Source organism: Mytilus californianus, unplaced genomic scaffold (assembly GCF_021869535.1).
Source record: "Mytilus californianus isolate M0D057914Y unplaced genomic scaffold, xbMytCali1.0.p SCAF_5, whole genome shotgun sequence".
Lineage (NCBI taxonomy): Eukaryota > Metazoa > Mollusca > Bivalvia > Mytilida > Mytilidae > Mytilus > Mytilus californianus.
This window is the reverse complement of record NW_026262701.1, coordinates 5,350,319-5,368,081: the sequence shown is the minus strand read 5'-3', so window position 1 is coordinate 5,368,081 and position 17,763 is coordinate 5,350,319. Positions and strand designations below refer to the sequence as shown.

Sequence of the window (17,763 nt, the reverse complement as noted above, 5' to 3'; positions counted from 1 at the left end):
TATAATCACAGTATTAAGCAGAAGCACTAAACTTAATTGTTCCTTATAACTCTTCTCGGAAACCTTGATTGCCCTGAACATTTATTTTGAAGTGATGTGATGAGTTGTGGTGAAATCAAACTTTTTGTTAAACCTTTGTTCATTCCAATTAAACTTCCAACCGATAAAGATAAATCATTCAACAAAAAATATTGGTAAAATGTTTGCACATCTGACATGGGACTGCATGGATACTTATACAGTTATTATTTTCAAATAATCAATTTTCTGAGGTTGGTAGATCATAATTAAAAACAACTTTTTCATTCAGATAAAAGACTATTACAAGACAAGGTTTGAGTGGGTATTTTAGTTTAGTAGCATTGATTAAACAATACCTGTTTCTTATAAAATAAAGAGTTTTTGCAGTCAACAAAGATAAGAAACTGTCATAGGAGTTTGCATACATTTAATAAGAGTAGACCTCTCACCAGTTGGAAGCTTGTATTAATTTGTAGCAATCTAGTCCAAATATTGTTTGAAGGACCATCAGGGGCTCAAAATGGTAACATAATGATTTGTGCCAAAATTTGAAAATATAGAGCAATGATTTGTGAACTATAGGACATATCATTCTTTTGACAATTATCTTTACAGCTCACATTTTTACACATATATCAATTCATCAAATTAAAGTACTTAATTTATCTCTTGTAACAAAAACTTAATAATAATCACTAAACCATGAAATATAGGCTCCGTAGGTGGGGTCTATGGATCAGCCTCTGCTGACATTATCATTTTCACCAACTTTAACTATTGGCTGATGATAAGACATTGTATCAAGCACTAGGCAGACCTGGGTAAAAGTTTAATACAATCATATTCTGACAAAGATATCTGTCAAATCTGTTTTCATTTCTTCTTTATTTCAGAAAAGGTTATCATGTTTATGACAAACAACAGATGGATACCATATGATGACAACAGATCTAATAGTCATACTTAAAGTGCAGATTCTTCATAAAACCATGCAGAACAAATGGCCAAGTTATAATAAATCAAATGCACAATAAATCCTGGATTAGGAAATCATATTAGATCAATATATTGTCATGTAATCGACAATTCTCTCGTGACCTTTTTCGGTCTTATATTTATGCATTAAATTGGCAATATTTTGTTGATCACATAATACGCTGACAGTTACGATATTCCCAACGGATATTTCAAGTCTAGTGATCATTTATGTTAAAAACCCACTTAACCAAGTACTTGAGTTACAACAAAAATAACACATAGGAGCTGTCAATCAGATATATATGTCAAATACATTCCCCTTCCACAGCCGATTCTGTCAAATATATTCCCCTACCAGTCAAATCTGTATATTTTTATTCTCGTTACAGTCTGATCTGCTAAAACCTTCTGTCTTTATTAGGCTATTAAGTCTGATAATCAATAACTACACTCTTATGATACTGAACGTTAGGGCACAGAAAAAACAGGACAAACTTGTTCATCTGAGTTTCAAGAATGCGGTTCGATAATTTTGAAAAATCGCTTTGTATTCATGAATATACATCCAGCTAAAATTATATAATACTTAAGTAACAGACAGACAGACAGACAGACAGAAATGGTGAAAACTAAATATTGCCCACTGGAAGCAGCACCATGAAGGCAGTACTTACTTAGTAATGAGATGTTTACATAGGTGGGAATGTCCACAAGTAGCAGCAGCGTGGAGAGGAGTCCAAAGTTCACTGTCCCTGGCATTAACATTGGCACCATATTCCAGTAAAAGTTTTAACATTTCTTCATTGTCATCAATACAAGCCTATATTATAAAATACAAATGTCATTTCTTCATTTTCATTCATATACACTTATATAATAATATCAACAAAATTGTTGGTGCTGTGAGGCAGCTTATCTCATTTCTTAAGAACTATTTTATACAAAGCAGTTACTGGAATAGAACACAAAGGATATTGTGTATCAATCTGTGACAAAAAAATCAGTACACACACATGAAAAAACCCAAAGGAGCAGTGCTTTCATTGCTATTCTTCATCTCAAAGGCACAGTTAGGCCTTCAACAGTGAGCAAAAACTCTCACCTCATTCCTAGTTAAAGAACGGGTTTGAGTGGAGTTCTTTGTTAGATGTCAATCAACCTATATCTGTACATTGAACAACGCAGCTGTGGTGTAATACCATAAAGTTATAAATCATATCAGGCAAAGAAAGAGCTCTTTTCAAGTACTACAAAGGATATACATTGCATACAACTGCAACTTTTATAGATATTCTAAAGAAATTCTGGTATCTAATACAACAGTAAAGTAAACTTTGATTGATATAGTTATTGGTTATTATTTTCATATATTTCATCACAAACTTTTGAAAATTATTTGGGTTTTAGTGCTTGACATCATTTTTGAGAGTTTAAATTTTCACAGAGTTCTTTCTGGTGAAATATATGGACAAATCATATAAAAGTCACCAAAATATTTCTGAATATGAATTATCCGAAGTATAAAATTATAAAAACATGTATTTAACATTAATATTTAAAGAGAAAATCTAAATCAGTGAGGTACATATTATAATCAGAAATCTAGAAATCTGACCAAACCATGTGACCATTGTATTCAATTATATCCTGGTTACCTGCTGACACCATACATATCAGTTTAAATTAGATATGTCAATAACAGCAGAAGTCAACATCTAATTCAATAAATCATTTTCATTTCACACAACTTTTTCTTGTGTTAATTGTCCTTCAATAGATTGCACATAATGTGCACATGTATATAAAACTAAAGAGATGTGGTATGATTGCTAAATGAGATATTAACTATCCACCAAAGTTCAAATGAAGAGGATGCATGAATATTCTTTTGTTTTATAGTCATCTAGTTTTCAGTAGCTGCAATTCAAGGATTTTGAAAAAGGGTCCCATTAAAGGTAACACTTTGTGTGAAACTTATAAAAAGTCCATGTATTAACCATATATGTAGCTCCATAAGTGTACCCCCCCCCCCTAAACCTCCTCTGTTCAGTGTTACTTAAGGATGTTTTTTTTGTACAGTACAGTCTCTCATACATTTGGCATGTTATCATTTTGCATTTTAATTTGCTATGTATGCCAGGTGACACATTTTTTAGAAGTGATGAATAATCATGCTAACTTTCTTTACTCCAAAGGAATTTAAGTTAAGTGAGCATAACTGCTTTTTTTACCTATGCATCTGTAAGGCTAGGTTGAATTCACTTTTTTTTGTAATCATTTTCACAGTAATTTTTTCCATCAGTTTGCAACACACCTTCTTGTAATGGTGTGAATAATCATACCAAGTTTAATCATGGACCTCCGAGGGGTTTTAAAGTCAGAGAGCAGAACAAAGTGACAGACACACAGAAGGACAATCTGATTACTTTAGATCTCAGTATATTAATTTTAAAGTTTACCTACTAATCAAAAACTTTTTTAATATTGAACATTAGTAGATTTTGAATGAACAACTTTTGAAAGCTGTGAAGACTTACCTGATGAAGAGCTGTTAAACCATCTTCATTAGTTACATCTGGATTAACACCCTGATTCAGTAATTTTCGTACTGAAAAAAATACATATATTTACATAAATTTATTTACACAATTTAAGTACTTAGCTAGTTTTGTAAATAATAATTTTTTTCTTGACATTAAATATTTCTCCATTCTAAAATAACAAACAAAATTCTTACATAAAAATAAGCCTAAGCCCCTTTAATAATGAGACAACTATCCACCAGAGGTTGAAGGATAAGAATGTATATAACTATAGGTCATTCTACAGCCTTAGCCCTTTAATAATGAGACAACTATCCACCAGAGGTTGAAGGATAAGACTGTATATATCTATAGGTCACTCTACAGCCTAAGCCCCTTTAATAATGAGACAACTATCTACCAGAGGTTGAAGGATAAGAATGTATATAACTATAGGTCATCCTACAGCCTAAGTCCCTTTAATAATGAGACAACTATCCACCAGAGGTTGAAGGATAAGAATGTATATAACTATAGGTCATTCTACAGCCTTAGCCCCTTTAATAATGAGACAACTATCCACCAGGGGTTGAAGGATAAGAATGTATATAACTATAGGTCATTCTACAGCCTAAGCCCCTTTAATAATGAGACAACTCTCCATCAGAGGTTGAAGGATAAGAATGTATATAACTATAGGTCATTCTACAGCCTAAGTCCCTTTAATAATGAGACAACTATCCACCAGAGGTTGAAGGATAAGAATGTATATAACTATAGGTCACTCTACAGACTAAGCCCCTTTAATAATGAGACAACTATCCACCAGAGGTTGAAGGATAAGAATGTATATAACTATAGGTCACTCTACAGACTAAGCCCCTTTAATAATGAGACAACTATCTACCAGAGGTTGAAGGATAAGAATGTATATAACTATAGGTCATTCTACAGCCTAAGTCCCTTTAATAATGAGATAACTATCCACCAGGGGTTGAAGGATAAGAATGTATATAATTATAGGTCATTCTACAGCCTTAGTCCCTTTAATAATGAGAAGGAGCTACATGTAATACCTTTAAGTATGATATAAAAGGTCTTAGGATAACAAATGGGATACAATTCAAAAAAAGAAAACCCAACAACCTGGATTAAGTAAATTACATTAAAAGAAAAACAACAACCAGAGACAACCACTGAACTACAGCTGCCTTTGGACTTCGTAAACAACAAAAGTTACTTATTAACAATCAAAAAGTCTTAGCAAAGTAATTACTCCAGATGAAAACTTTGGATATATTTTCACTATTTTGAGAGGTTGGAATAGCTGATTAATACTGCCCTGATCTTAACTTCTCAATCTGAGAGGATATTCAGTACATGTATTAGAAACTTTTGGGCAATAAATACCACAGGCTGATATCTGGTACAAGAGTTATAACAGATCCTGTAACACAATTAAAACCACAGGCTGATATCTAGTACAAGAGTTATAACAGATCCTGTAACACAATTAATACCACAGGCTGTATCTGATACAAGAGTTATAACAGATCATGTAACACAATCAATTAGTAATAGTATTACCATCTTCAATGTCCCCTCTTGCTGCTGATTCTAAAAGCATAATATTTCCACGAAACTTTACTCTCGGACGACGTTTTTTTCCTGTCCCCTTCTTGTTCTTTTTAGCAAATTCTTTATCCACCTGTTTTTCATAATTTGCAAATTTTTTCAGTTGCTGACTCCTTCTTTTCTTTGCATGTTTGAGTCGCTCCTGCGTACTCATTTTCTCCACCATTGCAATTTCCAGAACTAAATCGTTGTGGTCTGACATTTTGAAATTCTCTTTCTATTAAATCCTCAAAAGGTAACTTTGAAAAATTGTTCCTTATATTCCAAGATTATATTTAGGAATCATTATCCATATCTCTCCATATTACATAATGTTAGTTATTCTTATACGGTATAATAACATCCAATGTGTGCCGAAACATTCTATCCAAAGCTTAAAAAATAAAACTGTTCATCTTGCTACACTTTCCATTACTCAATGTTTCTGTATAATTTCTTTTAACATCTGAAAAATAAAAATGTTATCATGACTAAAACACATTTGAATTAATCATTCTGCATACATATCGAATAGAATGAAATGTGGGCTAAACATCAATGGAACAGTAACCGAACTATATTAGTTAAATAAAATTAATATAATGAGGTCAGCATACAGTACATAATTATTAATTATTTTATGCAAATTTGCTATGTAAGAAAATAGTCAATAAAGGATTCTCTTCATAGTACATACCGGTACAGTACAAGTGAACTAAAACATTCTTAAGTAAAACATAATTAACAAACTCATCTTTGTGAATTTAACAGTTTATTTAAACAGGAAATAAAACTTATTAAAATATCTTTTTTTGTGTTAAATTATAATGATACAAATTTGACTAAAAGCATGTATTTAATTCAGTTCCTGTGCAACAGTTATAGTCCATCTGCAAGTTTATATGGTTCTAGCTGCTACCGAAGACATAATGATGTCCTTAATGTCATTAAATGGATGCTCAATAGAACTAAATAACACATAATTCAATATGAAAGAGTGACACTTTATGGAGGATAGAGTATGGATGTAAGATCAATCTAAAATTGAATGCACTGTAAAATACAACAAATCAGCACATTCTGTTAAAACTCAGGATCTTCAACAAGTTGCTTGGATGCATTGCATATTGCAATTATTCTTAATTTCTGCTACATAAGCTAGGATTTTTTTCCAGCCAAGTCAGTAGATGTGAAAAGATACGTCCCATTTTTTTCAGAAAACTGTGAGCTTGAAACAAGCAAAAGATTTTAGTTGTCTCCTGCGAAATGACCATTGCCAGACTTCAGCGTCTCCTGAGTTAGATATAACTGACCATAACATGTGATTGTCAGTGACACTGGAGTTAAGAGAGGATTGACCATTGCCAGACTTCAGTGTCTCCTGAGTAAGATATAACTGACCATAACATGTGATTGTCAGTGACACTGGAGTAAGGAGAAGATTGACCATTGCCAGACTTCAGTGTCTCCTGAGTAAGATATAACTGACCATAACATGTGATTGTCAGTGACACTGGAGTAAGGAGAGGATTGACCATTGCCAGACTTCAGTGTCTCCTGAGTAAGATATAACTGACCATAACATGTGATTGTCAGTGACACTGGAGTAAGGAGAGGATTGACCATTGCCAGACTTCAGTGTCTCCTGAGTTAGATATAACTGACCATAACATGTGATTGTCAGTGACACTGGAGTAAGGAGAGGATTGACCATTGCCAGACTTCAGTGCCTCCTGAGTTAGATATAATTGACCATAACATGTGATTGTCAGTGACACAGGAGTTAAGAGAGGATTGACCATTGCCAGACTTCAGTGTCTCCTGAGTAAGATATAACTGACCATAACATGTGATTGTCAGTGACACTGGAGTAAGGAGAGGATTGACCATTGCCAGACTTCAGTGTCTCCTGAGTAAGATATAACTGACCATAACATGTGATTGTCAGTGACACTGGAGTTAAGAGAGGATTGACCATTGCCAGACTTCAGTGTCTCCTGAGTAAGATATAACTGACCATAACATGTGATTGTCAGTGACACAGGAGTTAAGAGAGGATTGACCATTGCCAGACTTCAGTGTCTCCAGAGTCAGACATAACTGACCATAACATGTGATTGTCAGTGACACTGGAGTAAGGAGAGGATTGACCATTGCCAGACTTCAGTGTCTCCTGAGTTAGATATAACTGACCATAACATGTGATTGTCAGTGACACTGGAGTAAGGAGAGGATTGACCATTGCCAGACTTCAGTGTCTCCTGAGTTAGATATAATTGACCATAACATGTGATTGTCAGTGACACAGGAGTTAAGAGAGGATTGGCCATTGGCAGACTTCAGTGTCTCCTGAGTTAGATATAACTGACCATAACATGTGATTGTCAGTGACACTGGAGTTAAGAGAGGATTGACCATTGCCAGACTTCAGTGTCTCCTGAGTTAGATATAACTGACCATAACATGTGATTGTCAGTGACACAGGAGTTAAGAGAGGATTGACCATTGCCAGACTTCAGTGTCTCCAGAGTCAGACATAACTGACCATAACATGTGATTGTCAGTGACACTGGAGTAAGGAGAGGATTGACCATTGCCAGACTTCAGTGTCTCCTGAGTTAGATATAACTGACCATAACATGTGATTGTCAGTGACACTGGAGTAAGGAGAGGATTGACCATTGCCAGACTTCAGTGTCTCCTGAGTTAGATATAATTGACCATAACATGTGATTGTCAGTGACACAGGAGTTAAGAGAGGATTGGCCATTGGCAGACTTCAGTGTCTCCTGAGTTAGATATAACTGACCATAACATGTGATTGTCAGTGACACTGGAGTTAAGAGAGGATTGACCATTGCCAGACTTCAGTGTCTCCTGAGTTAGATATAACTGACCATAACATGTGATTGTCAGTGACACAGGAGTTAAGAGAGGATTGACCATTGCCAGACTTCAGTGTCTCCTGAGTAAGATATAACTGACCATAACATGTGATTGTCAGTGACACTGGAGTTAAGAGAGGATTGACCATTGGCAGACTTCAGTGTCTCCTGAGTTAGATATAACTGACCATAACATGTGATTGTCAGTGACACAGGAGTTAAGAGAGGATTGACTATTGCCAGACTTCAGTGTCTCCTGAGTTAGATATAACTGACCATAACATGTGATTGTCAGTGACACAGGAGTTAAGAGAGGATTGACCATTGCCAGACTTCAGTGTCTCCAGAGTCAGACATAACTGACCATAACATGTGATTGTCAGTGACACTGGAGTAAGGAGAGGATTGACCATTGCCGTGTCTCCTGAGTTAGATATAACTGACCATAACATGTGATTGTCAGTGACACTGGAGTAAGGAGAGGATTGACCATTGCCAGACTTCAGTGTCTCCTGAGTTAGATATAATTGACCATAACATGTGATTGTCAGTGACACAGGAGTTAAGAGAGGATTGGCCATTGGCAGACTTCAGTGTCTCCTGAGTTAGATATAACTGACCATAACATGTGATTGTCAGTGACACTGGAGTTAAGAGAGGATTGACCATTGCCAGACTTCAGTGTCTCCTGAGTTAGATATAACTGACCATAACATGTGATTGTCAGTGACACAGGAGTTAAGAGAGGATTGACCATTGCCAGACTTCAGTGTCTCCAGAGTCAGACATAACTGACCATAACATGTGATTGTCAGTGACACTGGAGTAAGGAGAGGATTGACCATTGCCAGACTTCAGTGTCTCCTGAGTTAGATATAACTGACCATAACATGTGATTGTCAGTGACACTGGAGTTAAGAGAGGATTGACCATTGCCAGACTTCAGTGTCTCCAGAGTTAGATATAACTGACCATAACATGTGATTGTCAGTGACACTGGAGTTAAGAGAGGATTGACCATTGCCAGACCAGCGTCTCCTGAGTAAGATATAACTGACCATAACATGTGATTGTCAGTGACACTGGAGTTAAGAGAGGATTGACCATTGCCAGACTTCAGTGTCTCCAGAGTTAGACATAACAGATTGTCAGTGATACTGGAGTTGAGAAAGGACTGTACATTTCCTGACATTGAGTGTCACATATTTCATGTTTCATCTGTAATCAGGGTTGGCAAAGTATTACCCTCCCGGGAAAACCCAGGTCCGGGTTGGGCTGGGCAATACTCCCAGAAACGGGTAATACTGGGCAATACTGGGCAATATGACTTTTTAAGCTTATAACAACACAAAATAGTAAAGACTTGTTGTAGTTTCATAGTATTATAGCTAAATATATACATTTTATACAGATAACCATTGAGAGTCATTTCTAGAAGATTGAAAATTCAATCACTAATTCTATGTAGGCAGAATACAAGATTTGCACATTTTAGGATATCTTGTTAATTTCCAAGCATTGTTTCAATAATCCAAACTTTGAAAAAAATGCATTTTATTGCAGTGTTTAAGTGAATTGTAAATTTAAATTGCTATGCAATCATATTGCTAAATAAACACCCTACAGGGTCATGTCATTAACACTCATAGAAATGAAAAGGCTGATTATTGTTATATAAACAAATCTGTGTTCTAATCTGAATAATTACTTATTAATTAGTGATGTACATATAAATTATTTAAAAGCAATTTTTCTTACATGTAATTGTTAATTCTTTATATTAGTTATATATATTTGAAAAAAATGAATTATTTTGCTTCATGTTAACAGTTTGACCAATCTAGAAAGAAGGGTGATTTAATAGATTTTTAGGAGAATTATTGAGAAAGGTTTTTTCCCTGAATATTTTCTAATGTGTCTTCATGTACACTTGTCTCAGAGTTGCTAGAATAATACTTTCTCAAATGCATACACTTGTATTATAAGACTCTCAAACAAGTAAACTTATTTATAAATCAAAATATGTTTATAAATATCTTAAATGTATTGCATTTGTGTTTGATCACTGAATCCTCTTTAAAATTCAGGCCAGTATTTTATATTACCCAGTATTGCCCAGTATTACCCAGTAAAACCCGGGTTTTCCCAGTATTTCCCACTGGGCTGGGCAATACTCATAAAACCCGGATTTTTGCCAACCCTGCATGATCTGTTCGACTCTGTTTGGGTTTAAATATCAGAAAATCACACAAAAATACTTGTGTGTTGACAGGTGGGATAAAAACATTAATTTTAAGGTAATGCAATGTTATGTTATCACTGTAAATCACAAAGCAACCCCCCCCCCCCCCCCCCCCCCTGTGGTTCACTCAACATAAGCAATGGAGATCTCACTGCACTGTCATACAAGTGGCAGGTTTAGCCAGCCATAAAACCAGGTCTAACCCACTATTTTCTTCAGAAAATGCCTGTACCAAGTCAGGAATATGGCAGTTGTGTTTCACTTGCTCCGTGGATTGATAGCCGTTGATTTCGTCAGTTTTTATGGACTTCCTAATTTGAATTTGCCTAGAGTTCAGTATTTTTGTTATACTTTTTCACCTACTTACTCCTGACCACAATATCATAACTACTACAACATTGCAAGACATTTGTCTTTAATATCTCAGGAGCAAAATATCATAACTACTATAACATTGTAAGACATTTGTCTTTAATATCTCAGGGTCATAATGTCATAACTACAACAACATTGTAAGACATTTGTCTTTAATATCTCAGGACCACAATGTCATAACTACAACAACATTGTCAGACATTTGTCTTTAATATCTCAGGACCATAATGTCATAACTACAACAACATTGTCAGACATTTGTCTTTAATATCTCAGGACCACAATATCATAACTACAACAACATTGTCAGACATTTGTCTTTAATATCTCAGGACCACAATGTCATAACTACAACAACATTGTCAGACATTTGTCTTTAATATCTCAGGACCACAATATCATAACTACAACAACATTGTCAGACATTTGTCTTTAATATCTCAGGACCACAATGTCATAACTACAACAACATTGTCCGACATTTGTCTTTAATATCTCAGGACCACAATGTCATAACTACTACAACATTGTAAGACATTCATCATTAATATCTCAGGACCACAATGTCATAACTACAACAACATTGTAACTTGTAAGACATGTGTCTTTAATATCTCAGGACCACACTATCATAACTATAACAACATTGTAAGACATTTGTCTTTAATATCTCAGGACCACAATGTCATAACTACAACAACATTGTAAGACATTTGTCTTTAATATCTCAGGAGCAAAATATCATAACTACTATAACATTGTAAGACATTTGTCTTTAATATCTCAGGGTCATAATGTCATAACTACAACAACATTGTAAGACATTTGTCTTTAATATCTCAGGACCACAATGTCATAACTACAACAACATTGTCAGACATTTGTCTTTAATATCTCAGGACCATAATGTCATAACTACAACAACATTGTCAGACATTTGTCTTTAATATCTCAGGACCACAATATCATAACTACAACAACATTGTCAGACATTTGTCTTTAATATCTCAGGACCACAATGTCATAACTACAACAACATTGTCAGACATTTGTCTTTAATATCTCAGGACCACAATATCATAACTACAACAACATTGTCAGACATTTGTCTTTAATATCTCAGGACCACAATGTCATAACTACAACAACATTGTCAGACATTTGTCTTTAATATCTCAGGACCACAATGTCATAACTACTACAACATTGTAAGACATTCATCATTAATATCTCAGGACCACAATGTCATAACTACAACAACATTGTAACTTGTAAGACATGTGTCTTTAATATCTCAGGACCACACTATCATAACTACAACAACATTGTAAGACATTTGTCTTTAATATCTCAGGACCACAATGTCATAACTACAACAACATTGTAAGACATTTGTCTTTAATATCTCAGGACCACAATGTCATAACTACTATAACATTGTAAGACATGTGTCTTTAATATCTCAGGACCACAATGTCATAACTACAACAACATTGTAAGACATTTGTCTTTAATATCTCAGGACCATAATGTCATAACTACAACAACATTGTAAGACATTTGTCTTTAATATCTCAGGACCACAATGTCATAACTACAACAACATTGTAAGACATTTGTCTTTAATATCTCAGGACCACAATGTCATAACTACTATAACATTGTAAGACATGTGTCTTTAATATCTCAGGACCACAATGTCATAACTACTATAACATTGTAAGACATGTGTCTTTAATATCTCAGGACCACAATGTCATAACTACAACAACATTGTAAGACATATGTCTTTAATATCTCAGGACCACAATGTCATAACTACAACAACATTGTAAGACATGTGTCTTTAATATCTCAGGACCATAATGTCATAACTACCACATCATTGTAAGACATTTGTCTTTAATATCTCAGGACCACAATGTCATAACTACAACAACATTGTAAGACATTTGTCTTTAATATCTCAGGACCACAATGTCATAACTACTATAACATTGTAAGACATGTGTCTTTAATATCTCAGGACCACAATGTCATAACTACAACAACATTGTAAGACATATGTCTTTAATATCTCAGGACCACAATGTCATAACTACAACAACATTGTAAGACATGTGTCTTTAATATCTCAGGACCACAATGTCATAACTACTATAACATTGTAAGACATGTGTCTTTAATATCTCAGGACCACAATGTCATAACTACTATAACATTGTAAGACATGTGTCTTTAATATCTCAGGACCACACTGTCATAACTACAACAACATTGTAAGACATGTGTCTTTAATATCTCAGGACCACAATGTCATAACAACAACAACATTGTAAGACATTTGTCTTTAATATCCAAGGACCACAATGCCAACTTCTACAACATTGTAAGACATTTGTCTATAGTTTCTCAGGAGAATAATTACATGAATTATATAACTGTAGCTGACAAACAATCTGATTTAGTGATGTTTTGCCAAACTTGCTGTTAACATACATATACATGTAAAGGTTATTGTACATTATCTTTACTTTTTTCTATAGAAATGTTACTGCAAACAAGCTGATTTTGATCACAATATTTGCAACTTTTATGATTTTCTTAATCAAAAACAGTTTACCAAGGACATTCAAATATAAATACAAAGCAATAACAAATATTAGAGGGATAAAGAAATGTAATAAATGAGCAATCATCTTAGGCCATATCTAACAACTTAAAAGTACAAAAAAAAAATTATTCTTTATTACCCAACAAACATCAAATAAGTCTATAGACTAAGGCTATGAGATTCTGTTATAAAAATTTTCCTGGACACCCACGAAATATTTGTCACTGGACATTTAGCAACAATCAATCAATCTTTTCTTACTTTAATCTTACTCTTTTTCAGTGGTGGTATGAATATCTGATAATCTGCTATGATAACTTATATTTTTAATTAAACTGAAAGGACTTTCCAAAAGCATTCTACATCCAATATTACAACTAGTGCCTTGATATTTGACTTTGAACAAGATGCACTTACAAGTACATTTAAAAAATCTATAAGTGTATAACTTTTAAAAACTAGAGGCTATTTTAAAGCCTGTGTCGCTCACCTTGGTCTATGTGCATATTCAACAAAGGACACTCTTCGTTATTGTAGACGAAGATAGAATTCTTGACAAAAATCTCTATTTTGATGATCTTGTGTTGTTGATCATTTAGTCTGTTTAGTTTCTCTCTATCTTCTTTAGTTTGGGGGCCTCTCTGGCCGAGTGGTCTAAGTAGTTACTACTGTAATTACTAGCCAGTCAACACTGAGGTTGTGAGTTCGAACCCCGCTCGTGCGAGTGCACTCGACTCCAATCTTAATTGACTAGCTAGGATTGTCAGTTTTCCTATTGAAAGTCGGTGGTTTTCCCCGGGCACTCTGGCTTATTCCACCTATAAAAACTGGCCGCCACGTAATAGCCTAAAAGCGGTGCTTAAAAGTGGCGTTAAAACACCAAAAAATCAAAAATCAAATCTTCTTTAGTTTTTGCTCAAAACACAAAAGAGGTAATAAAAATCCTCATTTAAGGGCAATCACTCCTATAAAGACAGTCTACTAACTATATCAGCAAAATTTGACTTGTTAGTAGATCTTGCCTTGCTGAACATTTTGTGTGTCTATCTATCATATATAATTTTTTTTATCTTATAAGGCAAAATTCAAATAAAAATCATAAAAATCGTCATTAAAGGGCAATAACTCCAATAAGGAGTTGTCGGAACGATTTCATCCATAAGTCTTAATTGTAGATCTTGTCTTGTTGATAATTTTTGCTTATGTAATTTTCTGTCTTTCTATCATAATTTTTAAGATATAAGGCAAAAACGCAAAAAATTGGTAAAAATCATCATCAATGAGCAGTAACTTTAATAAGTCGACAGATAATTTCGACCATGTAACTTATTTGTAGAACTTCTATTGCTGATCATTTTTGAAATTCATTTTTGAAATTTAATGTTTCCCTCTATCTATTATAGTTTTCAAGATAATAGGCAACAAGAGTGCACACGCTGAAATGTCTCGCCTTCTTTACTAACCATTGATATTATGTTGATAGTCCTAAATGAAAGCTTTACTACAACTATTACATAAACATAACATGATCCAAGAAAATGAAGTCAAGGTCATATAAACCAAACGAGAAATACATGTACACCTTACAATCATTCAATACACTAAATATAGTTGACCTATTGCTTATAGTTTCTAAGAAACAGACTTAACCGAGAAAACTAAACATTGACCAATGAATTGTGAAAATGAGGTCAAGGTCAGATGAACCATGCCAGGCAGACATGAACAGCTTACAATCCTTCCATACACCAAATATAGCTGATCTATTGCTTATAGTTTTAAAAAAACAGACTGAAACACATAAACTTCACACTGAGCAATGAACCGTGAAAATGAGGTCAAGGTCAAATAAAACCTGCGAGACTGACATGTACATCATAGAAAAGACAAAAACTTAACTTTGACCACTGAACCATGAAAATGAGGTCAAAGTCAGATGACAACTGCCAGTTGGACATGTACACCTTACAATCATTCCATACACCAAATAAAGTAGACCTATTGCATAAAGTATAAGAAAAACGGACCAAAACACAAAAACTTAACTATAACCACTGAACCATGAAAATGAGGTCAAGGTCAGATGACACCTGCCAGCTAGACATGTACACCTTACAATCATTCCATACACCAAATATAGTAGACCTATTGCATACAGTATAAGAAAAACAGACTAAAACACAAAAACTTAACTATAACCACTGAACCATGAAAATGAGGTCAAGGTCAGATGACACCTGCCAGCTAGACATGTACACCTTACAATCATTCCATACACCAAATATAGTAGACCTATTGCATACAGTATAAGAAAAACAGACCAAAACACAAAAACTTAACTATAACCACTGAACCATGAAAATGAGGTCAAGGTCAGATGACACCTGCCAGTTGGACATGTACACCTTATAGTCCTTCCATACACCGAATATACTAGACCTATTGCTTATAGTATCTGAGATATGGACTTGACCACCAAAACTTAACCTTGTTCACTGATCCATGAAATGAGGTCGAGGTCAAGTGAAAACTGTCTGACAGGCATGAGGACCTTGCAAGGTACGCACATACCAAATATAGTTATCCTATTACTTATAATAAGAGAGAATTTAACATTACAAAAAATCTGAACTTTTTTTTCAAGTAGTCACTGAACCATGAAAATGAGGTCAAGGACATTGGACATGTGACTGACGGAAACTTCGTAACATGAGGCATCCATATACAAAGTATGAAGCATCCAGGTCTTCCACCTTCTAAAATATAAAGCTTTTAAGAAGTTAGCTAACGCCGCTGCCGCCGCCACCGCCAGATCACTATCCCTACGTCGAGCTTTCTGCGACAAAAGTCGCAGGCTCATCAAAAACGAAAAAAATGGTAAAATTTGTCATTTAAGGGCAATAACATATATCAGAAGTCGTCTGACAGTTTTGAATATGTGGACAATTAGTAGAGCTCAACATTGTGAACATTTCTGCCCCTGTCAGATTTTCTTTATTTATAACGGTTTTCAAAATAGACAAAACTTGCATTTTACTTCTATGTTCTATTTCTAGAAATGTCGGCCATCTTTGTTGGCAGGCGGGGTCATTGGACAAATTTTTAAAATAGATACCCCAATGATGATTGTGGCCAAGTTTGGTTAAATTTGGCCCAATAGTTTCAGAGGAAAAGATTTTTGTAAAAGTTAACAGATGACGACGGACGATGGACGACCGACGCCAAGTGATGAGAAAAGCTCACTGAGCCCTTTGTGCCAGGTGAGCTAAAACTATACAGATGTCACTCAATAACCGTGTCACATGAGGAGATTTCTATGTACCTATTATGACCACATAAAACCTGGTTTTTTGGTTAATTTGTGCCACTTAGGTTCTAATTTTTAGTGAAAAACTGATTACAAGGTGACTGTGGTAAATACAGCCAAGATATTTTCATCTGTTTGTTTAAATCATACTCAAAAACCTGTAATAATATAGATGTTGACCTCACAAGTCAAAATATGAACAAATATTCAAGTTTGTCATACTAAAATTGATTAAAAAAAAATTGTGAAGTAAATTTTTTTTTTGTTCAAGTACAAACAACAAATCACTACCATATCCCTTTAGAAATGTTTTACATATAACCTGGAACACAGAACAATCGTGTACACAGAACATCAATCACCAAAAATGTGTACATTATTATGTTAACATCAAGTCTCGTTAAAGTCATCACCTCCGACAGGGAATTCAGTTGTAGTTCACAAAAAAAAAATTTCAGTATCCTGTTACATAGGCTTTTTCTCAATTAAATCTTAATGTATTTATATCAGTCAGACTAAATCAAATTTTAAGATGGATACAAAGTTTTCATGTACTCTTGAATTTGTCACCAAATCAAACATCACAGAGGGTTAAGGATGTTTGAAACTCATGTTTTTGAATTTTTGTCAGATATTCGGAATCCTCTAGTTTTATCCATGTAGTGCCAATAAAAACTTTTACTTTCAAAACAGAGGAGCCAACATCCTTAATGACAATTAACGATTATAATTCAAGACATACAGACACTGTAAAGTTGGACTTCTTAAGAGAAAATCGAGCAACCTCCTCTTCAAAATATTTCATCTCTAGGAAAAATCAGAGGTGTGAAGCAAAAAATGAAAAAATAAAACCTCATTATCACAGTTAGTCCCTAAAAATTGTGAAATTTAAAACTCTGCTAAAGTATCCACTTTTCAGCAAATCATGCTTAAAAAATTAATTCTATAAAAAAAATGATTAAAGTTCAACTTGGAATACTAAGGACAGCAGGGAACACTCTGAGTCTCTAGGCTAAAAATTCCTTTACAGGAAACACCAAGAAATGTTCTTACACCCATCATTAATAACATTGACCAGAATCAAGTCATAATGAAAATAATTTCTTTAAACAAAGTTTGCAGTTATTTCCCTTTGTAGCACTATAAAATATAGCACTGCTAAAAAATAGTGACCACAATGACCTTAAAATAAAGAAATATCCGTA

General features: G+C 34.3%; 1 protein-coding gene across 8 annotated transcripts in view; it reads right to left on the bottom strand.

The window, feature by feature from the left end:
• LOC127702521 (protein phosphatase 1 regulatory subunit 16A-like) overlaps window positions 1-17,763 on the bottom strand; it is a 92,507-nt gene that overhangs the window by 37,587 nt on the left and 37,157 nt on the right. For all 8 annotated transcript variants that reach the window (XM_052206752.1, XM_052206756.1, XM_052206759.1 and 5 more), the window contains exons 2-4: window positions 5,109-5,601; window positions 3,537-3,607; window positions 1,674-1,819 (exon numbers count right to left, since the gene is read on the bottom strand). In XM_052206752.1, the coding sequence (XP_052062712.1) occupies window positions 1,674-1,819; window positions 3,537-3,607; window positions 5,109-5,358 (467 nt within the window). In that variant the 5' untranslated portion in view covers window positions 5,359-5,601. The remainder of the gene's footprint in view (window positions 1-1,673; window positions 1,820-3,536; window positions 3,608-5,108; window positions 5,602-17,763) is intronic.